At 31.1% G+C, this 25,718-nt stretch overlaps 2 protein-coding genes across 6 annotated transcripts; one reads left to right on the top strand and one right to left on the bottom strand.

The window, feature by feature from the left end:
• The first annotated feature begins 1,405 nt into the window (after positions 1-1,405).
• Positions 1,406-7,071, top strand: LOC148622179 (uncharacterized). Its single transcript, XM_088571804.1, has 4 exons — positions 1,406-1,576; positions 2,368-2,520; positions 3,788-3,835; positions 6,520-7,071. The coding sequence occupies exons 1-4, from the start codon at positions 1,406-1,408 to the stop codon at positions 7,069-7,071; spliced, it is 924 nt and encodes a 307-aa protein (XP_088427930.1).
• On the bottom strand, positions 6,023-25,718 carry LOC148622178 (coiled-coil domain-containing protein 122-like). Of its 5 annotated transcripts, XR_015920585.1 has the most exons (12): positions 25,653-25,718; positions 22,194-22,363; positions 18,894-18,944; positions 18,039-18,199; positions 16,090-16,105; positions 14,450-14,563; positions 14,094-14,175; positions 13,667-13,794; positions 12,716-12,846; positions 10,439-10,511; positions 9,501-9,557; positions 8,255-8,334 (listed from the first exon to the last, which is right to left on the bottom strand). XR_015920585.1 is itself a non-coding variant. In XM_088571800.1 (11 exons), the coding sequence occupies exons 1-11, from the start codon at positions 25,670-25,672 to the stop codon at positions 8,200-8,202; spliced, it is 1,065 nt and encodes a 354-aa protein (XP_088427926.1). In that variant the 5' UTR covers positions 25,673-25,718; the 3' UTR covers positions 6,023-8,199. The 5 variants fall into 5 exon arrangements, 4 of the variants coding, with proteins under 4 accessions (XP_088427926.1, XP_088427928.1, XP_088427929.1 ...); XM_088571800.1 differs by lacking the exon at positions 10,439-10,511 and having other exon boundaries at positions 6,023-8,334; XM_088571801.1 differs by lacking the exon at positions 10,439-10,511 and having other exon boundaries at positions 8,203-8,334; positions 9,469-9,557.

Here is a 25,718-nt window from a genome sequence, read left to right as displayed (position 1 = left end):
TATCATAATGAAATAAATGATGTAATTGTTTATAAGTGGTTGCATCTGTCGTTCAGTTTTGTATTGCATGTAGAAGTTTCAGGACACTGAAGTAAAATGTAAAGATGCTAGGTATACATTTACTCTTTCAATAAGGTGAAATATGGATAGGTCCAGCAAAAACAGGAAGCTGATAATAGAAAGCAACCCAAAACCCATACAAGGTATGCTATTTAAAGCTACATACCAAATTTGAAATTAATGCATTCATTTGGAGAAGAGATAATTGCAACAATTCAGATGGAACGCAATATAATGGACAGAGAGACAGACTAGGTGATTCCAATACCATACACTTGTTGAGTGGGAGTATGATTATTTATGAATTGTCACGGATCTACCTCCTTACAAGACAAAGCAAAATCATTATGAAATGTCAGAGATTTAGCAATATTTCTACCTGAAAAATAAACAGTTTTATACCAAGTATGCAGCATTTAAAAGATGCACAAACTCAAAGAAATTATTTTTTATTTAAATTAACAAGAAACTAATTTTAACATTTAAAGTTTACTTTTATTATTAATGTTCATACATTTGAAATAACAACATGTTGAAAGAACCTTTTCATGTACAACTGAAAAATCCAATTAAATAAAAATGTTCATTGGTTTCAACATTTTGATATGGTAATACATTGTATGTCATCTGTTTCAATTAATTACTTGCCAATATTCCCTTACAAAATCAAGAAGGGAATGGAAAATTTAAACCACACTGAATATACATCTAAATTATCCTATATTTTATGCAAATGCAAGTTGGCCAATCAATAGTGCACATTCGCAACAGCATAAATACAACATGGTTTATAAAGTACTAATCCCATTTACCAGATAGTAAACCCGTTTTACCCTCAATTTAAATCCCTTTCAATATAGGAAATTAAATATATTGTATTGAAAAAACAATTCAAATCCTTAAAACTATTATTATCTAGGATTTAACAACTATAGATCAAAGTAACTACATGGGAATCAAAAATTGACGATCAATCTGAGACAGAAATTTTTAAGCTAGGAATTTATTATCAAAATATATGAATGTCACAGTGAGGACTTAAGAGAAGATTGTCCTTTCTATGTGTGTTTTGGTCTTAAATATATATTAAATTGATCATGTATATTTACTTATGACTGTAAATGAACTAGAAATATTCGATGGGCAGGATTATAAACCATTTACAATATCATTCAAAATGTGTCAATATTCTGATTTGTGATTGGAATTTTGAGGTTATTCTGTTCATGTACCTTTATTTTCTCTGAACATTATAGTGTCTCCTAATTGGATATACATTGTTCTGGAAAGATATAACCACTAACATAACTCTATTGTTTAAAAATTCAATTTGGACTCTGTAACAATGGCAACCACTTCACCAGAATCACCCAGAAATCCCTACTCTCCAGTGGCATTTGTGCATCCTAAACTGACAGAGAGGGGATCATACATACAGAGATGGAAAGCTTTGAGGGATAGAAACAAAAATCTCCCTAAAATTGACTTTAATAAAAAAGCTGTAGCAGAGTTGAAAGTATGTATCTATAAAAAGTTCTTCTAAAATCATATTAGAAAAATATGGCCAAAAATATCTGGGACTTGTTTTTATCTTCTTATACATAATATGATTTAAGAAAGATTTCTCAACTGTTAACAACAGTCTTTTTAGTATTTTAACTTATGAATAACAGTATTTAAGTTTTGTTTACAAAGCAATCTAGATTTAAATGACAAAACACATAATATCTTCCATTTGCTTTAGTTAATGGCTAACCATCTCAATAATGGCATAGAAAGATTTTAGTAATAGAAAAATAATATTCAGAATATTTTAGTTTAAATTATTATCAATTTACACTGTAGTTCTTTTATAATAATTCTCACAGAAACAAGGGTCATTTTTAAAAATTATTATTGGTAAATAGGTCTGTGTACTCCTAGAGTTTTTAAATGCTCAAAGCATTTTTATGAACAGCAGTAATTTCTTATACATACCAATACAATGGTTTCCATTATGCATTTCAGTTCCTAATGAATGCCTCCATACACAGGGCAATATTATATCAAACTGAAGAAATGCATGAATATTGAGCAAGATGAAAATGAGGTCAATATATCAGTTGAAGTTCCATAAATACTCTAATAATTGAAAAAGTACAAAGAAATATTCCATTGTTACTGCTCATGCATTCAATTTTCTTTCTGTAAAGCTAAGAAAACTTTAAAGTATAATGGAAAATGAATTACCACCATTTAACAAAACCCTCATAATATCATTAAGGCCACCATTATCATATAAATTTGGTACTTCCTTCTCTGTTTCAGCGACAGAATTCTAAGGCTAACCTGGGTATAGCGAGATCTCTGACATTAGATAGTATGAAACTACCCTCTATATCTAATGGTAGTATCACCAATGGTTCAATATATACAACAAAGAGTAACAAAGAGACAGGATCAAAGAAAGTGGGGGTACAGGTCTGTATATAGATCAAATAAATCTCACACAGTACAAACAAATACAGTGATAGGTAGAGCTCTTTTTCTAGATAAATTAAAGAATAGTACCTTGGTGTTTGTTTACATATGCAATATATATAAATCAAATGAAGTCTTGTTTAATTTCAAGTTCTTTGTTCCAATGTCGTCAAAATGAAGCAATACTATTATTGGTTAAGAGAGCCATAAACATGCTTAAAACAAATTATCTGAATTTATGACATTCCCTTTGCTGATGTTAGAGATATCTTGTAGAGATAGCTTACAATGAAATTTACATGTTATTTTTATATTTGGTTTGTTTTTAGTACCGAGCCAACTTAATTGGTCTCTCTCTACTACTAAGCCCATCTTCGCCTCAGGACTATATAATCAAGGCCAGAAATCTTCATACAACCAGAAACAAATGCGTTAACCTTTATCTATGGCCACTAGCAAAAATATTCATATATCAAGAAACAAATTTTAATGTATCTATAGCCATAGCAAATTTCTTACTCCCTACCATAATAATTATATCAGATCTGCAAGGTTTAAATTGAAATAAGTACCGGTATTGGTTAAGTTAATAATTATCACATTAACCAAATAAGTTATGTCCCTTGACTAACTTAGAAGCTTAAAGTTTGAACATTAGTATAAGTGTTTTACTTTGCATTGGATTAATGTCATAAGATTATTATTGAGTTGTAAAGTTTGGCATCAAGTTGCAACATAGGATTTATAATGTACTAAATAATGGCAGTAATCTCCTGTAAAAAGTTCCTTTCACTTCAATGATCAGTCATGTTGTGATTATATATTTACAGTGGTGATAGTACATAAATACCCATGCCAATCTATTTATAAATAACCTCTTTACTTAACTGGTAAACATCCAAGTCCAGTTTTGGGAACATACATTCAAAAATTCCAAGGATTGGTAGGAAACCTGACGATTAGCTGAAAGTTGGTTACAGCATTCATATTTTTCAATTTATTTAGAAAAAACAGTGAAATTGTTGAAATAAGGTTCATCCAAAGACAATGACTACAAAAGGTCTATCATAATGATTATTCTTCAACTGAATATGAAATCTAAAATTAGTTTTTAAAAATTCAAAATTAAGCATTAAAAAACAAAATTCATTCCAACAATACAATGAACAGTTTGCATAAAATTAAAATTCATGAAAGATGACCCTCTTTAAAAAAACAGAAACTTAAAATCTTTGTGGCAAACCATTATTCTTACTTTTTTCCATAGGTTTTGATACACTTCACCAGATGGCAGTATAATCCTGCAGGGAAATCGGTATATTCTGACCTGTTGTAGCAAAAGCTTGTTAACTTCATATCACTAGTTTTTAACACATAGAAGTTCATTTTTTTATAGCTTTTATTTGGTACAGGGAGTATTTCTTTCAATAGTTTGAATGCTTTGTTTTCTATAGAATAGCTTATAATGTTTAGGGGCACTCCAAGTAGGATTTATTATACAACATACCATTTGCAGTATAAATAGATTTCAAAACTACATTTAAACCTGTCTAAACCAAACCCCTATAGAATTTAATTGATTTGGGAAGGTGTATGGTTTACACAGGTTCAATTTCAAGCGATCTGATTGGTCGAAATTTTAGTTGAGGGAGACTTAGAGGATAATCTCAATTAGATGTTTATTGTATGAAAGGACTTCTAAATCGGTCTGGATTAGACCTATTTCTCTGAATATTAGTATCTTAATTTCTCTTAGTTAAGGTTCAGTTACACAGATTTTTACAAATAAGACAGAAAATTATGCAATTATCTTCAGAAAACTTAATTGTTGTAACAACATTCACTTTGAAATTGCTAAAGAAAAGAAAATATCATTATTAAATCATATATCCTATTATTAAATTAAAAACTTTTCTTAACTCTCTTTAAAAATTGAAAATTTGTAATTGGAGTGACAATAAAATTTGATGAATTATATGATTTTAGCGCTTTACCCAGTAGATGATAGTTTGCTATAGAATTTAAGTGCATATTCAGTATGCTGTATATCAAAATGTGCTTATTATTGTTTTTTTTTATTATTTTATTTCAAACTTTGTCTAGAGATTGCTTAAATTCAATACATCATTAAAAAAACTCCTGCTTTTAACTTGGTACCAAATTCAAAAAAGCTAATTAAGCTAGTGTGAGGAGATCAGTTTCTTTTTATACTTTGTAGAAGTAAATAATCAAATAGATGCATATCTAGAAACTCCAATAGAATTTGGGAGAACAAGCTTTCTAAGAAAAATATTGGGCATTTCAAATATTTTTAAAAAAACCCATGAAACATCCTGAAAAAACTATTGCTACAAATTTGGTGTGTATCACAAACAGGGTTAATGATCAAGTCTTGGAAAATGAAAACATAAAACCACAAAGAAATTTGTTGACTTCCTTTCATGAAAGTGTCACACCATGCCTTAGTTGAAATGTATTTACATCTGAAAATGCTTTATCTTTGGAAATAATCACAAAAATTAATTATCAGTAGAAATTACTGAAAAATATTATGATGTTTTTATTGTAAATTGGTAAATCTTAATTGAAAATTATTTTCAATTTGTATCTAAAGAATGTACTTTGTAACATTCAAAAGCAGAATAATTAATTTTGAACTTCAAGTCATACAATGAAAAATGACAAAACCATGAAAGCATGTAAGTAGAAAGAGCATATGTAGTCTTTAACTTTCCTGATGCTACAGCAACACCACTTAATTTCCTTTTAACAAACTACTATCACTTATAAATGATTGATCTATACTGAATATCAGATTAGGTATAGTATACTAAAATAATGATAAATAAAATATATCATCATAAAAAGTATTTAAGACTGTAGTCTAAAATGAACAAATTTAGGAGCAGTGTACTAAAAAAAATGCATTATACATGTGTCTTATCAACTTACAGCATATATAAAACTATTGTAAATTGTACACTTCAACTTTGAGATAAAACAGCCTTTTAATTCATTTTTTAAAGAAATTTTCTAGAATATAACAGCATTTACTCACCTAAGATGTAATTTTGACTTGTTTATCAACCATATTAACGACCAGCACTGCAATTGTAGCAACAGTCTTATCCTGGTGGAAAAACGTATTTTGCAAAATTTCTTGTGTAGGACCAAAACGAAAAACATATGTTTAGGACTAATACATTATTAATTAAGTACCAATCCATACAAAATTCAGACACTATCTTTGGTGAAGGTGATTCATGGTTTACAACAAAACACTTAATCTTACATAACAACAGTCTTTTCTATACTCACATCTGTATATCTGGGAAAATTACTTTCCACTCAAATAAAACCATATCAATAATAACTCTTGCAAAGAGCAAACTTCACACACAATCTATATGATTTTATCTCAAAAGTATAAGAACTGTATGACAAACTTAGACTATTCATGTGGTCTGTAACTGTTTCTGAATAGAAATAAAAGAGAGTTCGGTGGATTTTTGACATGCATGAATCACCTGCTGTCTAATTTTTAGAATGACTGCTACTTTAAAAAAAAAAATTAAATAAAAGTCCTATGGTTAGTTCATGTTTCCAATAGGACTGCATACATAAAAAAATGTATGGTTTTCTGAATAAAAACAAATGCTGTAATTTTCCTGTGTGGTGTATTGTCTTCATTTCATTTTTCAACATACTCAGAAAGGATGTCAAATTAATAAATACTAGAAAGTTCAATGAAATATTTCAATACTTTTCACCATTACAAAATTCCAATTATTTTTTAATTTACAGAAGCTTTCGTCATTTATATAATATCTTTAAAGTCCAGTCCAGATGATTGATTTTCTTCTGAAATGAGTAAAATCCTTTAATCTAAAAACAGGTTGACTTGCTTACTCACAAAAATATAGCCAGAGATACATATTATAACATATTATAAGACTATTCATATAAGTTTTAAAACTCATTTTCTCAATTTACTTGTAGGAGACAGAAAGCATTTTATCAGACAACAAATCACAGATACTTGGAAATTTGTCAAAATCTTTACCAAATGTAGCTAACATAGGAACACAAGAAGTAAACAAATCTACGACAAACTCATACAAACATCGGTATGAGAGAATAGCACAGCAAAAAAGACTGCTGCAACGAAAACAAGAAAACAAGAAAAAACAAGAATCAGAAGGTCAGCATTTAGAACAATCTGGTATATATCAAATAGAAATTGGAGATTTTCCAAATAGTGATGAAATTCCAAAACGTTTCTCTAAAAATACAATAGGGACCATTTTAGAAAATGAAATATCTTCTGGTCGCCATTCTAGACAGACACGGTTTAGACTGGAAAATGATACCATAGGACGGAGAAGTCGTAGAAAGAAATGGCGAGAAAATTGTAAATGTATGAGATGTGAAATAATGCATCGGCAGTATGAAGAAAGGGACGACCATTATAGCAAATGGGGAATATACCCTTGTCAACAACATCTAGCTAGACAAAAATACTTCAATCAATATTTTTATGACAGTGATTAAGCTGGTAGTTTTGAGAAATTAGAAAACATTAACATAAATAACAATCCAAGACATGGTGTCACTCTTGGATGTAACAGATAAGTGGAAAGCCAAATGTGCTCTTCACACCAAACCCTTAACCTTGCACTTCAATCATTATGTCTAAACTTCCAATAGAAATTTATCGCAAAAAGTGCTAAGAACAGACACTAGATTTACAGTGCTGGATGAAATATTTTATACACCATATATATATTGTCATTCCTTCTATGGATTAAAACCATACATTGATTTCATATTGACCAGTGGTTTATTTTGATTGTTCACATAACGAAAGACTATAAATAATTTGTAAGAGGTTAATCAGATTAAAGATGGGAAAACTATGACTTGTAGATTTCCATTTAAGTTGGCTAACATAAAACTTTAATAAATTACAATCACTACCAATGCATTTAAGTTAAATACACTACTTTTCACAATAGACACATAACAAACTAATTAATGCACTCACATATTTTAAGCATTAAAATTTTTCCTATTGTATTTTGTCACTGCTGATAGAAACATATGTCATTATTTTTTCAGGTGCTGCAACACACAACAATATGTACCATAGGAATAAACGTTAAATTAAACATAAAATTACATAGATGGAAGCCATATACATTTGTTACACATAAACCAGACATCCCACCAGAATGAACATTAATATGTCTTTAGTATGTGTTCCAAGTTCCTAATTCTTGGCACCCTGGTCAACAGTTCCTGCTCACAACACCACAAGCTAACCAGTATTAAACAATCATCACCTTTGTGTCCTAACTGTGTGCAATAATAACCAAACCATTTTCTTAGAGAAGGAACCACTGAGTATTATTTTGATTTCAAAAATGAACTGACTTTTGTTATGAAAGGAGCTTGAAAAATCATGTTACTGCATGTTATTGTTAATGATATGTAATGATATCAATAAAAGTTACTTTTAGCATAGAAAGGATTTTGAAATTGCGATACAATCTCCAATGTTTGTAATAGTTCCTACTTAGCACCCAGCTTTGTTTGGCTACACCAGAAAATTGTTTTTGTTAAGAATAATATATCAAGGTGTTATTATCCTCTTCATGGTAGAACCTATCATCAGTGCACCTATTGTCCAAGTTTATACTTCAGTTCCTCAATAGATTTCTCTAGTTGTGGTATCTGGACATGCCACTGACGATTACTCTGCTGTGCCACTTTTACTTGCTTCTTTAATCGAGTCAATTGAGCTGTGTTCTTTTTCTGAATAATTAAATAAGAATTGAGAAATGTTAAAATAAGACTGTTCTTCCATACCAGAGACACAGACTAGAATGTTCAACTTCAAAATCAACTTGGAGTAATCAGATTTATATTATTTGAATTAAAATTCAGGATAAGTGAGGTGTTTTAATTTCCTTAACTTGTACCCAACTTTACCTTTAAACAGTTTCATTTGTTTTTTTCATGTACCCGTATGATCTCGATAATGTGTCTCTGACTGTTTAAATACAATGAAACCTGTGTAATCAGAACCCCATCGGACATTGAAATGAGTTATGTTCAGACAGGTGTAACCAACTTATAAACGTGTCTGGTTTAGACAGGTTTTATGGATTATTCAGGGTTTGGTTTACGGGTTTCATTGTATACAGGCAAATTTGTACAGTTATTCGATTAAACACAACATAAATTTAATGCAGTGTGACATGGACATTTTATTGGGCTGTGAAATGATTATGGTTTTGTGATACAAATGGAAATATTTTAATCAAGAAATGACTTGTTTTTTTTTAAACCCTAACTCAAGAGTCCAATGTATACAAATGATCTTTGGTTTCAAATATGATAATTATAGTATCACTCAACAAAATCTCAAATCACTGTATTGTGAACCATAAAAGATATCCACTATTTTGCATTTATGTGTTTACGAGTTATGTCCCTTTTTCACTTCAGAAGTTGGATCAATTTCCTCCTTATATAAGTTTTAAGTTGCACTCCAGATAAGAATCATGCAAAATGTGATTCATGGTTGGTAATCCTACATTTTTTTATTTCAAGATTTCATTTAAAATGTTATAGTAAACACAAATAAACATGTGTCTTTTAATATAACCCTTGTTCATAGGAGATAAAAATTATATTGAATTTACTGTAGAATTAAAAATTAAAGGAAATAACTCAATAAATGATACTAAAATACAATAGAAACTGTTAGATTTTCAATGTAGATTCTAAAAGCAGGCAGATTGGAATGAATAATTATACATTTCATCATATAGACCTATAAAGCAACTTAAAAACAAATATAAAAATGAATAGCCTTTTTTTGGGTTGTATCACATATTACAGAATTAGCATGATTCTTACAAAGTCTACTACATGTACACGTACTTAAGTAATTAAAGGTCACTACTTCAGTTTACCTGCAATACATTCAATGATACTTGAATTTGACCTTGTCTCTTCCTTTCCTTTTCTATCTAAAAATAACAAAAATTACTTATCATTTTTCTTCTAAAACAAAATAAATTAAATACAACACAAGAAGGCAACAACAATTATGTTATCAAGGGAGCCTAGAATTTTCATGCTTGAAAGAATACATTTTTCTCTACCTAAGATCAATATTTTTCACACATCTAGTTGAGCAAAATAATATATTTTCATTACTTCCATAACAATAGGGGGTTAATATAAATATATATGTTATTAAGGATCTTCGTCAGCATTCTATAATATGTTGTAGGCATAAGGATCTTCGTCAGCATTCTATAATATGTTGTAGGCATGTGTATTGCCTATAGAAGTGTTCCCTGAGAGGTTCAACATTCCTGTATGTTCATTTTTAAACAAATCTCTGCGTAATATCCTTTCTAAAGGTCCCAAGTACCATGAACCACGCTCCATAAATTGGAATTATAACTTTAAAGTTCTTATGGATAAAGAAAATGGATAAAACGAGAACAAGAAGGCTATATCATTTTTCAGACACCGATGAAGCAAAAACATTGTCTACTATACATGACAAATATGTTGTCGTACCAGCAGACAAAGCCCAAAACAAAATTGTTTTTGTGTGCAAAACGTTTTATATCCAATGTTTATTATCAGAGGTAGACGTAGAAAATAATAGCAGTGATAAGACCTACACTGCTACCACTCTCTCCAAAGAAGAGATTGTGGAAAACCATAAATCTGTGCTATCCTCTTTTGGTCTCTCTACCAAGGACGATGATTGTGATTTACCGTCTATGTACTGGATTCCTAAACTTCACAAGAATCCATACAAACAACGTTTCATAGCTGGATGTGCAAAATGTACCACCAAACCTCTTTCAAAACTTTTAACTTCTATACTCACAACTGTCAAAGAGGGTCTGCAGTCCTACCACAACACTTGTTACTCCAGTAGTGGTATTAATTCAATGTGGATCCTGAAAAATTCGAAAGATCTTTTGGAGACAATCAGTTCAAGACTATTATCTGAATATAATAGCATTAAAATCTATGATTTTTCAACACTGTATACTTGTATTCCCCATACTCAGTTAAAATCCCGACTTAAAAACATTATACATCATTGTTTTTCCAAAAAAGATGGTACACCTAGATACAAATATATAGTTCTTGGTAGAGATTCCTCATACTTTGTAAGAAATAATTCCAAATCATCTTCCAAATATACAGAGGAAGATGTTTACAAAATGCTGGAATTTTTAATCGACAACATATTTGTCCAGTGTGGTGGATGTGTTTTTCAACAAACGGTCGGCATTCCAATGGGAACAAATTGTGCTCCTTTACTTGCTGACCTATTCCTTCACTCTTATGAGGCTGACTTTAGCTGATCTGATCAGAAAGAAAGAATATTGTTTGGTTAGATCCTTCAATCTTAGTTTCCGCTATATAAATGACGTATTATCTTTAAACAATCCTAATTTCGGGGATTTGATACATCGCATCTACCAAAAAGAACTTGAGATAAAGGATACTACAGACACCGTGAAGTCAGCCTCATATCTTGACCTACACTTAGAAATCGATGGTAAAGGAAAACTATTGACCAAACTTTACAACAAACGTGATGACTTTTCATTCAGAACTATCAACTTTCCTTTCATCTGTGGCAACATCCCTTCGGTTCCTGCATATGGAGTGTTCATATCACAACTCATACGTTATGCCAGAGCTTGCCGAAACTACGCAGACTTTTTGTATCGCGCTAGAACTCTAACAAATAGGCTTCTGGAACAGGGTTATGTTACTACAAGATTGAAGTCATCACTACATAAGTTTTATGGTCGTCATCATGAACTCTTGGATTGTTATGGTGTATCCATCAGCACCATGAAAACTGATTTATTCAACGGGTCATAGTTTTCCTTTTCTCGTTTGTCTACCCCGGACTTGACTTTTTATGAGCAACTCAGCGGGTGTTTCTAGAAAAGCAGAGGATGCTTACACTACCGGTGCACCTGGTCCATGCTCCCAGTTTTTAGTGGAGTCCGAGTTGCTCATTTACTTTTGTTACTTTGTATGTATGATTTTAGTTACTTTATGTTCTTTTTTGTGTATGTCTGTTTTCCATGTCTGGTCTTTGTCCCTGGATTATATTCTTTTGATTACCGCTATAACCTTGGTTTCCTTGATTACTCTTTAACCTTACAAGCAGCTTCCTTTTAAGTTTTAGTGGGTCTGACTCAGAATATGTCAAAGTCCTGAACTATATCAGTTATCCACAGATGGCAGGAATATTTTTCACATAATTTGTGACATAAAAAAATGCATCAAACTGATGCAACTGACATTCTTGCAGATATTCCAAAATGATTGCCTTTCCTATCTTTGAAAAGTTATACTTCAATTTGAATAATACAATGAGACCTACATTTTCAAAGGCTTGTAAGGATCTTGAACAGGAGGTAGAATAGTGTAGAAATATGGGTAAGTACCATGCAACTTTTCAAAAACTTTTCCATGAATATAAATGAAGCAGAAAAAAAGAAAGGAATGCACTGAAAGTGATTGTACATTTTCAATGATGAAAGTTTATGCTAAATTTTTTTTCCAGTTATTGATCTCAATTAGTTTTTTTATTTTTTTTTCATTATCTTGCTGTGAAACTTCCCTAATAAGGCTTTTTGTGCATCCTACTGAACCCTTTATGATTTTACTGATAACTATCAATGGAGAACATCCTAAGAATGTTTTTTCCCACATACACAAACATTGCTGTTGAGCTCACTTTGTGCTTGCTATTGTGTAAGATCTAGGTGAAGGTTACCGATGAGAGAAAAATTGAGACCACATTCCCTTTGTATATCCCAAACAGCAATTTTATTCTACCTGAATGTCAGCAAATAAGTGTTTTTATTTGTTTAAAAAACCTACTTATAGTTGGATACTTATTTTAACTCCACTTGCATAAAACTAAAAGCAATAAATTTTCTTCAAATCCCGGGATCTACCCCGGTGTATGGACTTATTTACCCTGTCAAGCTGACCAATCAAATTGCAGCATCAACTGGCATATTTCACTGCAGTAGAACATACCAGTATATGAAAATATACATTATGGAGGACAGAGACAGACAGAGACAGAGAGGAGCAACATCTTTGGTAGCTCTTATGAACTTACATTTTCTTCTATGTCCTGAATATTAACTATCAGCTTTTTAATACTGTCCTCTCTTGAATTTATGCGGCTCTTTAATTCATTCTCAGATTTTCCAGATACAATGTATTCTGTTTCTTCATCCTTGCAATCAACTGAAAGTATCAATGTTTTACAAACTGAAAATATCAAGTATTTCAAGTAGTTTCTGGCTGTATTCCAATACTGGAAGTTTTTTGTTAGGAAAGGTGAAGCAAATTTGTTTTAATTTTTAAGGATTCAAATTACAAGAGTAAAGCATTATTCAAACAACGTAGCTGATTCTTTGCATTACTGATCAGATACCAGGCAAACACAAAATTTCTACCATTGTAATACTAAGTAATCCTTTTACATAATCTGTGATAGTCTGAATACATCCTAACTGCTGACATCACTTCTGTCTGAGCTAATCATGTTTTGACAGAGAATATATAATACATCCTAACTGCTGACATCACTTCCATCAGAGCTATTTATGTTTTGACAAAGAATATATATATATATAAGGAATGACCCGGCCAGCGAAAGCTATATTTTATATAGCCTAGCTGGCTGAGTGGTCTAGAGCGCTGGACTTTGTGCAGGCGGTGTTGCCATAGATGTCACAGTAGTATGAGTTCGAGTCCTGCGGAGGGAACGACAAAAAATTTGCATCGCAAATTTGACAGTTCTAACATCGTTTGGAATTTTTCAGACCTTTCTATATATATGATGATTGACATACTTTCAATTTTTGTTATTAACTCAGTGTAGCAGTATGGAAAATATGTCTGAGTTAGCTTTTACTCATTTGTATCAAAATTCCAAAAAGTTCTGATTTCCATATAATGCCAATACACTGTTTAAGACATTTTAATTTATTTCGGGTATACTGTGTTGATTACATTTCAAAATTCTTGTTTATCTGTAAGCACTATAAAACAATAAACCTACAATTGGCCTTCAGTTCAGTAATTTCATTTTTCATCTCTACAAGTTCTCTAAACAAATCCAAACCAGCTTCAAATTCTGATACTTCTTTCTTGTGACTGCTGATAACATTTTCATATTTCAAGAATAGCCTGTAAAGTACACGTAATATGAAGGATATATATTTCTGTTTTATTAAAAATAGTTTTTCATGAATACAGAAAAACGCTTGCAATGGTGTTTTGTGTTGAAACATACCGGGTAAAGCAAAAAGACAAGGGAAAACTGAATCCCCAATGTGAGGTTTAGACACAAATAATTTTACATTGAACATTTTTTTGCCTATGATTAGACCAGAAGTTAGCATACAATAATTTTTGTAATATTTTTTTATAATCAGCACCAAAATCATTTAAAATATCTTCTTTCTTCACACTTTAAGTAAACTAACATTTTATTTCTTTCAATTTCTTCTTCCAAATCTTTAACTTCATTCCTTTGTTTTTCACATTCAGTCACTTTTTGTCTAATTTCTGAAAGTACAAAACTGAAAAGATTAGATGAAATAATGTATAGAATATATGATAAAGGAACAACTAAGAAACTGTTATATTGAATGTTAAGAAAGCCTGAAACTTTTTAGAGTTGAATATAAATATTACTTTTAAACCTGAGCAAATTTGTTTTTCAAAAAATGCACAGAAAATGTTCAGAAAAGAAAGAGACTTAATACTGCCATATAAAAAGGTGACAGCACAAATGATTTTCTAACTTTTCAAAGTTTCTCATAAAAGAGAATGTAATTACCAGTGTCATACTCTTGGCACTTTTTAAGAGCAGTTCTTTTATTTTCTGCTATGATGTATATCTTGTGTGTTACTCCAGTCACATCTAATGCCAGTTCTTCTTTTTTCCCTGTTACTGTAACAATAGAAGTTATATGGAAACTCAAATTGTATCAGTTTGTGTTTCATATTCAAGTCCACAAGAAAAAGAAATGCTAGACAGAAATATGCTATGTAAAATTGATCTTTGTTGGACAAAAATGCTTAGCAACCAATTATTCATCATCAAATAATTTAACAATGTCAAATTATACAATCTTAAAGATCAATACCTTTACAAACACACAAAATGCCTCAGTAACACAAATAATGCATAGTAAAGTTAAGATACATGTACAAATCATTATACATTATGTTTCAAAAATTGACATTTTTACATTTCTTCTTTAAGAAGATTTCTATAAATGAAATACATTGCAGGGCATAGCTTGATATTACCACAGTTGAACCCTGAACAGCTTGGAGAAGAATAAACACAACATTCAATATTCAAACAGCTCTTAATTTGGAATGTGATCACTTTTTTGACAAGATTCTGACCAGAATGAAAGTGGTTCAAGGGCTTTTATATTTGTAGTTACATGCCCAACTTATCCAAAGCTTATTTCTGACCCCTTCTTCTGTCATAAAAAAATCCTTTTCGTAGAATGGAATCTTATAGTATGTGCTGACATTGTGATCCATACACTTTTATTCTTGCATTTGATTGGAAACCTCTCCTCATTGGCCCTTTCAGTCCCTTATTCCTAAACAGTTAATATTCCTATATACATGTACAATATCATAGAAATCCAAATGCATACACTTGAGTTATATGGCTAAATTTAATGAAATGATGGTTTTTAGCACTGTTTTGCCCCTTTTTTTCAAAACTGGTTTTTTTTATGTTTTAGAATCTTGTTATTAAATTTTATCAAGGTTAACTAACTAATATTTATCTCACAGAAACCAAGTTTTTATGGCTGAAGACAACAACCACAGACAATACAATGTGATGACATCATCTAACAATTATACATGTATGACCATAATTTAAACAAAAAATTATATGAATTAAAAAAGAAATCAAATTAAATTTCACCAGCCATCAGTTTCTTTTTTTTTCAGATTTCTTCAAAATAGGACTTTTGGCTAGTGAAAACAACAAAACATTCAGTCAGGAAATTATAACTTAGCAAGTGAATAATTAACTGCCATTCTACATAAAGATCAGGCAGTGAGTGCAACATGCACATTAGTACACCATTATCAGAGTTTTTCAAGAATCTATATTTCCCAATATCAGTCTCCTTTAACATATAAATTTTTTTTTGTAAAAGATACAAACTATATAGAATACACCTTAAAGGGAGTTTTACAGAGTTATTTCCATTTATTTAGTTACTTTTTTTGTAATACATGTTTATTGTTTTCAGCAAATGATTTTTACAAAATGATTTATATATGTTATTCAATGAGCCCTTAAGATCAAATTCATGTCATTTATTTATGGTTTTTATATGCATACAACACACTCAAAAATACAACTGCCTGAAGTTTATACAGATTACTACTTAACAAGCAATTTTTAAGTTAAAATTTGGAATGACATAGGAATAATACCCTCAACTAGCTTATCCTGAAATATTGCAAGAAAATTAATGAACTTGTGCATTAAAGACAATGATAATGCAGATGTCATCATTTTCATTTTGCTAATGTCAAATTCAGATCAGTTTAAAATAAAGTACTAAAAGATTTCCTTAGCTTTTAGCCATTGGTCAAAAAGTGTTAAAAATCATTCTATTTGGGGACCAAAAGATTTCCTTATCTTTTAGCCATTGGTCAAAAAGTGTTAAAAATCATTTAATTTGGGGACCAAAAGATTTCCTCAGCTTTTAGCCATTGGTCAAAAAGTGTTAAAAATCATTCAATTTGGGGACCAAAAGATTTCCTTAGCTTTTAGCCATTGGTCAAAAAGTGTTAAAAATCATTCAATTTTGGGACCAAAAGCTACTTTAGTATATCATGAACATAATTTTTAAAGTAATTATATAATAATTAGTAACAATAGAAAATTCTTGTGCTCAGTCAGAATGGCTGTATTATCTCCCTTTGACTTAAGTAATTTCAAATAATTGAAGTATTGTAAGGCCTTCAAGAAACACATTCAACTAATGCTCATATAAGAATAAACACATGTAGATTACACATATATTTACAAAAATTGATGAATTAAAAAATATTTATAGACATCAAATATTCAAATAAACAAAACAAGTTGAGACAAAATTCTGAAAAAAAATCGGAGTAAAGTATATAAAACAGAAACAGACTATATGAAGCTTTTCCATCAGAAGAAGTAAGAACATCTATTTATTTTAAAATAATCAACAACAGTGGTAGTCCAACTAAATCATTCACTAAAATTATACAATTAAAATTTTCTTCATGACAATTATATGTACAGGAAAACCTGGAATAAATACACCACACAAGTGCTATTTTTATCTATGAAAACTTGTGAAATGCACTTTAGAAAAGGTAAAATACTTCTGAAATGGCAAGACAATGACAATTTACAAAAACAAGAAATCTGTGAGCAATGGCTCGTGATTCTGCCGCTTTCAATCACATTGTCAGGAACATAAACAAAAACCTTGGTAAACAAGAAATAGTTGTCAAACTTTTTTAAGTAAAAAAATAAACTAAGTCCTCAGTTGTTGTTGAATTTCTCAAAATATGAATCCTACCATATGGCATACCAACAGGAAGAATGTGTTAAAATTTTAAGCTGCTGAAATTAGTAATTGTCGAGAAAAGTCTGACAAAAATTTCAACTTGCAAAAATATAAAGTCTGAAAGTAAACAAAATCCTCCATAAACAGGAAGTTGTTGTCAAATTGTTCTGAAAATGAATCCCACCATATGGCATACCTACAGGAAGAATGTGTTAAAATATCAAGCTGCTGTGATGAATAGTTGCTGAGAAAAATGTGACGAAAATTTCAACTTTCAAAATATGTCAAAAATAATCAAAGTCCTATGTGAACATGAAGTTGTGTTTAAATTTTTCTGAAAAAATACATTTATGTTAAAGTAGTTAGATAGAAATATATTCCCTTCAGTTAAGGTCAATACTTCAAATATTTTATGACCAGATTAACCAAAATGGAGTGTCAGATGGCTTCAATCTAACATACATGTTTTTCTTTGGTAATCCATTACCATCAGTGAGCAACATTACAGATGTCTTGTAGAAAGCAGCTTACCAATCTAATCAAAATAGACCTATCAATTGTTCCTATTCAGTCAATAAATGTAGCCTACATGCAGTGACTAAATTGAACAAAAGATAGGTCTAATTCTAATTAGATTATAGTGGGTTGCATCCTTCCTCTTTCTGTAGATACAATATTTTTTTTGATATGTGTGATTTGTTCTCTTGTCATTTTGACATTTTTGGCTGTTGCAATAGACCCTCCATTGAAAATTTAGCATTCAGATATTCCTACACATCACTTGTTCATCAATATATGGAAAGTTTTACAACTACAGGGCAATAAATTTACCTTCAGTGTGTTTAACATTTCTTGTTGTCTTTGAATTTCATTGCTCTGATCTTTCTGGCATTCTACTACTTCACTAAATGCACATGGAAGACTGATCACATTATCTATTGCATTGTCCACCATCTCACCTTCTAAATCAATACTGGATGAACTCTTAAAAACTGAAAGAATAAGATGCACACAGTCAAATTTACACTTCAGACACAAAGATACAGAATTACATATAACAAAATGTTCAAAAAAAGGGGGATGGTTCTAGACCCCCTCCTTGGATCTGCCACTACACTTGAAAAGTATGTACATAAAGGTACCTACTAACTTATCTTTGATCATTACTAACACAGTGTAAAACATGGGAAAAAAACTGTGATCAATGCTAAGTTGATACCCCCACTTTCCAATCTTTTGACCACTACAGTCCATGTTTTGCAATGTGAGACCTCCAAATTTATTTGGAACAAAAATCTATAATAAGAGGTGCATAATGGGAATAAGTAATAAAAATTCTGTGAAACTTTCATTAAATTCCATTCAGTATCACAGGAGGAGTTATAGATGAGAGATGGTTACCCTTCCACGGAACGAAAGGAAGAAAGAAAGAATGGAAGGATGGATGGACACCCCTATCATAATATATCCCCACTTTACTAGTGGGAGTATAATAACTACAGGTGGAGTTTGGCTATAAAATGAAAAAAAGGGACAATAACGAAACAACTTATACTGTCAACATATACCATCAGTGAAACAAATAACATTAAAGTAATGAACAGAGGCTATATTATATAAAGCTGATCCATGACATCAACAGAATAAAGTAATGGCTTACACATCAGAAAATATGATACCCTTTACCTGAACTGTCCGATGGTTCTGTTTTCACAAGAGATGACATTTCTGGCAACCCTAGAACAGATGAGAAAAAAACAATCAAACTGAATTATTTCTCAATTATTCAAACCAGCATTATATTTTTTTTTATATTATTGATATTTGGATATTTCTGTATAAACAAAATTCACATTTTCTACTAAAACTAACAAAATGCAATAATAAATACACACAACAATTTTTTAAATTACAATATACATGATATGCTGACTCATAGTACACAATTGTTGAGAGGAAATGTTACATTATATTATCTTGTACAAACCTCAGTGTAGTGTCATAGATTTGAATCAAGGAAAAGCTATGTAAATTACATTAATGTACATGTATTTATGTAACTATTCCAGGTTAATCGAAATGTATCTCAGCTACTGTGATTGGGTTTAAAGATTTGAAGCACTATAACTTATCTTTTTTGTATAGTTGAAGTTATCTATATTTCATCAAAGTGATGAAGAATGAAGTCAATGAAGATTTCAATTCATGAAATATTCATATTCATTAGTGTAATGGCTCCTACAAAATATAATGAAAATGGTCAATTCTACAACTGCAGCATGCATTCATATTTCTGGTTTAGTCTATAAATGCATACATTTTGGTTTCTTTGTGTTGTGTGTTGTTTGTTCTTAGTTAATTCTCTTAAATTAAATCATATGTTAAAGTTTGCTAGGCCATACCAAAGACCACAACCCTCTGAACTTGAGAGGAGCACACTAAATTGAGAGGTGAAAATTGTTTTGGCACGACAACCTACAATGAAGTTCTATTGCGGGTGTAAAATTTTGTGATTTTGAAAAAAAAGGCATACTAGAAATTTTGCTGTTTTCAATTTCGGCAGATGCTAAGTGGTGCACTGAGCTCTGAAGCAAAAAATATAAATTTTGTGAATTTATTTTGGCATTCTCACTCTAAATGTATAGAAATTCCTCTAATTCTTTCAAATTGACCACTTGAGAAACTATTGTCAAAGCAAACCAATTGAAGCCATGAAATATAGTCAAAACACCTACTAAACAAACATTTCTTAAAAAAAAAATTTGCACAAACGGTAAAATGATATGAAATTCATTTAATATAAAAGGGAACCTACTCAATGCTTTGCTTGCACTTAAGGCAAATGGTACCAGTATCGTATTGCATATCCCTGAGCAGGTGTACGTCAAAACATGGATGCTATAAAAATATAGTGCATTTTCTTTTTGCCTTTCTACAAACTAATATTTTGTCAAACAGATATTAACAATGACTTATAAAATAGAGCAAACATCACACTGTAAGATGAAGAACTTTTTTAAAAGAAAATCTAACATAATATCATAAAAATGTTCCACTGAAAAGGTTGGTTTGGTGAGTACAAAACGAAAGTGAAAGTAGGGAAAATGGCTATTTATAGTTCGAGACTACTTTTCTGTCCGATCTTCGTGGACTCACCCTATTTTCTTTGCGGGAAATTATTTTTTCACATGTCCTTAGAAATGCTACATAAGTGAAAGTTTTATTGAATCAATTTACATATTTTTTTAAAAATCCTAAAAATATGCACTTCACTATAGAAGTCTATGGGAAAATTAATACGATACTGAGACCAAATGCCTTCCTCACATTAGACAGACTGCTAAAATATGTCAAAATTAGACCTGTATTGTTAAGCAGCAAGTTATTTAATAGTTAATAAGTGAATAAGTCACAAAAAGATGTTTGCACTTGCAGCCATTCTAGTCTGGTCATCGAGGTATGTTAAGCTCTTCATTTTTGTTTATGTTCTGCAATTTTTATGCCCCCGCAACTATATGTTTGGGACACTGTTTCACACTTGCCTGTCTGTCAATTCTTTAAGTTTTCCCACAATAATTCAAAAACACTAGGAAAGTCTGTATAGCCATAATGGGAAGCTCCCTTTATTTTTTTTTAAATTGCAATTTTTCATTTTAGAATTATGGAAAAGTATTCATAAAAGTGGTGGTGTTTTCAAGTTATCTCATGATAACTCAAACATTTGCACAAATTAAAATGAAACTTTGAACAAATGTATATAGCAATAGTGATAAGCTTCCTTTATTTATTTTAAATTCTAATTTTTCTATTTGGAGTTTAAGTTACATTAAAAACGTATTTTTCTTTCAGTTTTCTCACAATAATAAAAAAAATGCTTGCACCATTAATATGTGTTAATCTTCATGTACATGTATACAGTTATGGTGGATTTGTAGAAAATCTCCATAGCCACTCTGTGAAAAGTTACTCATGTATGGTGTTGCCTTAGTATTTCATGTGCTAGGGCATCATCTGTGTCTCCCAGACACAAAGGTGTTTCTAGGATAGTCCTACTTTGAATGTTGTGACTAAACAATTGTGACCATGTGGCATGGGAGGAGGGGGGGCATCACTTTGTCTAGTTATGCATGTACATTTGTATCTGTATATTCAAACCCTACCTCCTCTAAACTACACTTCAAAAATGTCTAAAAGTTTATAATTTACTAAGAAAATAAAAAAAGTTACAAAATCAAAATTAAAAAAAAGAGCTCTTCATTAATAGCACAACACTGATGTCCACAACAAGTTAAATGTGCAGTCCAGATTTATATTCTGTTCAAAATTAAGCACAAATAAGTCTTAAAAAGAAACAACTAATAACTATTTTTTAGAAAGCGCATAAAATAACTTCAAAATTTATGCTTGTTAAGACACAGGCAAAAACCACAAAAGCTGTACCGGTATCTTTTTTTTTCATAGTTTGACAATTTTTTGGCAACTTTACTAAGAGTAGTGATCGAATTTAAGGGGAAATACTTGCTAAATGCAAGTTGAAATTCAATTTTGCTAGTAGAAATTATTTCCAATAGCCAAAATTTGCTTGTGGAATTCTGTATCTCATAAAAGTAGAGTCCAGAAATAACCCAAACAACTTAAATTTAATGAGTGTAAATTTTCAGTACTTGCTAAATTTAGCTAGTGGAAAAAATTCTGAAATTCAATCCCTGAAGAGTAGTAAGCATATTTATTAGATTTATGTATAAATCTATCAAAGCTTGCTTAAGTTCCTTCAAAGGAAAAACTATTGAACCATATCAAATTACTTCAACTTTATAATCATGGGTAAACAGATATGCCAGTACATATAAATTTATTAAGTGATCTTCCACTGATAACTATGGAACGACCAGTGTGCCACAATTTTCTTAACTTCAATTTTGCAGTATATGTAGCAACTTGATTAACTTCATTTCCAAAAAAGGTCCATGGAATCATAACTCTCACCTGAACTGCTCACAGATATACATGTAACAGGTATTTGCCTTGGGCTTATGATTGGTACAAACTGTGTTCTTTTTGATGAAATGCTGCTTTGAGGAATGCTTTCCTTAGACTCAAAGCTTAGAGATCCCATTGAAGAACATATCGGTATCTCCTGTCTTACTTTTGGTGGACTAAAAGACAACAGACAAATGGAAAGAGTAAAGCATTTTTATCCCTAATCTTGTTTTACCATTTGTCATTGCAAGATAACAGTACATGCAAATAATGCATTTCACAAAATTCGCAGCGTCATCAATCATGTGCTAAAGTGGAAACTTTAATATCCATATCCTGATGTTAATATGAGACAGGTGTATCCTGTATGCGGACCAAGTTAAATATATTGATATTTTCAAAAATCAGGACCTTTACAATTTTACATCAACAATTTATTTTTCTTAATAGTTGATACTGTGGAGGTTCTTTTTATCCATTAATTATAAAATTAGAAAGTTAAGAGATTCAAAAGTGGGAATATTTATTGTATTTGAAGTATATTTACTGAAGAAAGTATACTTTTAATATCCAAATAGTTGTGGGCTTTGAAATATTGCATTTTACTTGGGTTAGTAACTTTTGAAACAATGAAAATAACTAGAGGCTCTAGAGAGCCTGAATTACCATTGGGTCTTTTAGTTCTCTAAAGCTGAACTTTTGGCCTTACTGTAATATTGTCACAAGAATTCCATGTATTTAATAAATAGAGAGCATTTTAGTTATCTACCTAGTTTTCAGAGAAGATTTTTCAAGGTTGGAAATACAAAATTACGGAAAAAAATCCATTTTAGGACCCATTACTCATTGGATCTTTCTGAAAATTTCAACATAGGTCCAATTCATCATGCTGAACAATTGTACTCCTGCCAGATGTTTTGAGTTATGTGCAAAATTCTGAAATTTGACACCTATGGTCTATTTCTAGTAATGGCTAGTAATGTTCTTCACATGATCAAAAATACCCAAGCATAGATTGTTAAAGATGTTCTATGAAACATTAATGCTAAGTATTGTTTCAATCCATCCAGATGTTTCAGAGAAAAAGATTTTGAAAGTTGGAAATGTAAAATTCAGTAAAAAATCCATTTCAGGACCCATAACTCATTCTTCCATCAACAAGACTTTCTGAAAATTTGGCATGGGTCCATCCCGTTATGCTGAACAATTTCGCTCCCTGCCAGATTTAAGATAAACCCACTCCATTTGAGTTATGTGCAAAAATTTTGCAATTTGACCCCTATGGTCTATTTTTAGTAATGGCGGCCATGTTTTCAGCCAGATAAAAAATCTCCACACAAGGATTATTAAACATACCCTAAGGATTATTCATGCAAAGTTAGTTACATTCTATCCTGTCGTTTCTGGGGAGATGTTTGAAAAAGTTAATGAACCATAACAACGACAATGATGACAATGACGAACACAGTGATAACAATAGCTCACATGGCCTTTTGCCCAGGTGAGCTAAAAATATACTTACTTTGCAAAAATTGCTTAAAATTACACAAATATTCCCACTTTTTAATAATATTTCATATTTAGAAAAAATGTTATTTTTATAATTGATGAATAGGACCAACCATATGAAGAGTAGTACTCAAAACAAGGGGAGGGGAATACCCTAATATGAGGTCTTGTTCCCCCAATCTGTTCAACAATCATTACATTCATATATGTGAACCTACCGATCGAGACGTCATTCATACTGGGATGCTAACCTTTCTACAGTTCTACCCTGGGAACAGAAAACCTACCGCTTTCTGAACATTACAATTACCATTGTCAAAATCATCTAGAAAACCAAGTATTCAAAATCCAAAATTGTGTTTTAATCTCATTTCTTTGATTAGAAGAGCCATAAATCTGACAAAAGGTGTTAACTGCTATCTAAACAGGTAAAGGAATGTTTATGACAGGTAAAGCACAGAGGAGCATTCAGCTGATCAGGGATATATAAATGATGACTGACAATTAGAAAATTGATCCTGAGTGCATATATCACCATTTTATGGACATTTTCTAAAGAGTAATTTCTATTGCACAACTAATTTTACAAATAATGTACCTCATGGTATGCAGTTAATGAAAACAGGGCTTACAAACTTCAATTTAACTCTCCGTACACAATCATGCAACAGGAAACTTGTTGAGAGTTTTTTAAAACATCAAGTATACTATAGTCCAGGACAGTTGTAAATTTCTGATATTCATAACAGGAAAGAGCAAGATATTCCTATTCTAGAATATAATATTCTGCAGTTTTTCTTAAGAAAACGAGCCATGAGGTTTTTCATACACTTCACATAGACCTCATTTACTTGTAATGCCACAAATAAAACACTGATAAGAAAACTCAAGTTTTCAAACCTGATCTCCAGGTGAAAAACGACGAAACTACAGTGTTGACAGACAAATTTGTCACATGAACATGTATGCACCCTATATATCTAGTCCGAATTTCCTTTGACCCTGCAACCCTCCTCTTTTTTATTTTAATATTGATATGTTGGGTTGGGGTCAGAATGATGTGCCATACAAAAAGTTGGAGATTCAGCAGTACTACAGAGTACCGCCTTCAACCGCTTGTTACAACTTTGAAGTTGACATTGTCAATGTCACTCCTACCTAGTTCGATTCCAAAATCATTTTTCTGTATGTTGATACCATACTTGCTACAAATATTACTTTTTTATTGAAGTTTTGATAATTTTCACGAGAGATCCTGTTTTGTTGACATTTTGAATTGTAATACAAGTGAGGTGCGAAGTTTGTAAAGGCAATTCTTTGGTAAATTTGATATATTCGTTTCACAACTTTTTTAAATCCATAATTTTATCAACTGGAATTACACACTCAAAAAGCTAAAAACTAAATATAAAGTTCATTTTAACTGCTTTTACAAAGGATTTCCAGGAAGGTCATTTGTTTATCTTCAGTTCAGTCACCTTCTGTCGTTTTTTTGGTAAAGAAACTATATAAAACGCTTTAAATGGCAAGTAGTTAACTATAATTCTGCTGATTTCAAAGAATGACAGAATGAGCGTTATGTAATATGGCCTTTGGAAGTATGAGGTTAGGGTATGGAGGAACGGAATTCCAACCTCTTACGTTGTAGGAGTAGTTGAAGGGCAGTACTCTGCAGTACTCACTGAATCTCCAATTTTTTTATGGCACATCGTTCTGACCCCAATTGAAATTATCGATATCCAAATAAAAAAGAGGTGGGTTGCAGGGTCAGAGGAAAGTCGGACTACCTATTTTATTTATCATGAGAACGGGGAAAAAACACCAATACTCAATAGTGAGCTGCAACTCGGATACTCTCTACAAACAGTTTTACATTAGCTATTTTTAACTTTACATTTTGCTCACTGTGTAAAGTTGTCTTGTCCTTTTGGAGACTTGCAATAAGCCAAAACGTACCTTGGCAGTTGAAAGTTCATTTAAATTTTAGCAGACATGTCGGGTTTCACCTAAACACACGGGGGA

Source organism: Perna viridis, chromosome 3 (assembly GCF_037379345.1).
Source record: "Perna viridis isolate PV_CMFRI_1.1 ecotype Kerala chromosome 3, ASM3737934v1, whole genome shotgun sequence".
In the NCBI taxonomy this organism is placed as follows: Eukaryota; Metazoa; Mollusca; class Bivalvia; order Mytilida; family Mytilidae; genus Perna; species Perna viridis.
This window is presented reverse-complemented; position numbering and strand designations above follow the sequence as displayed.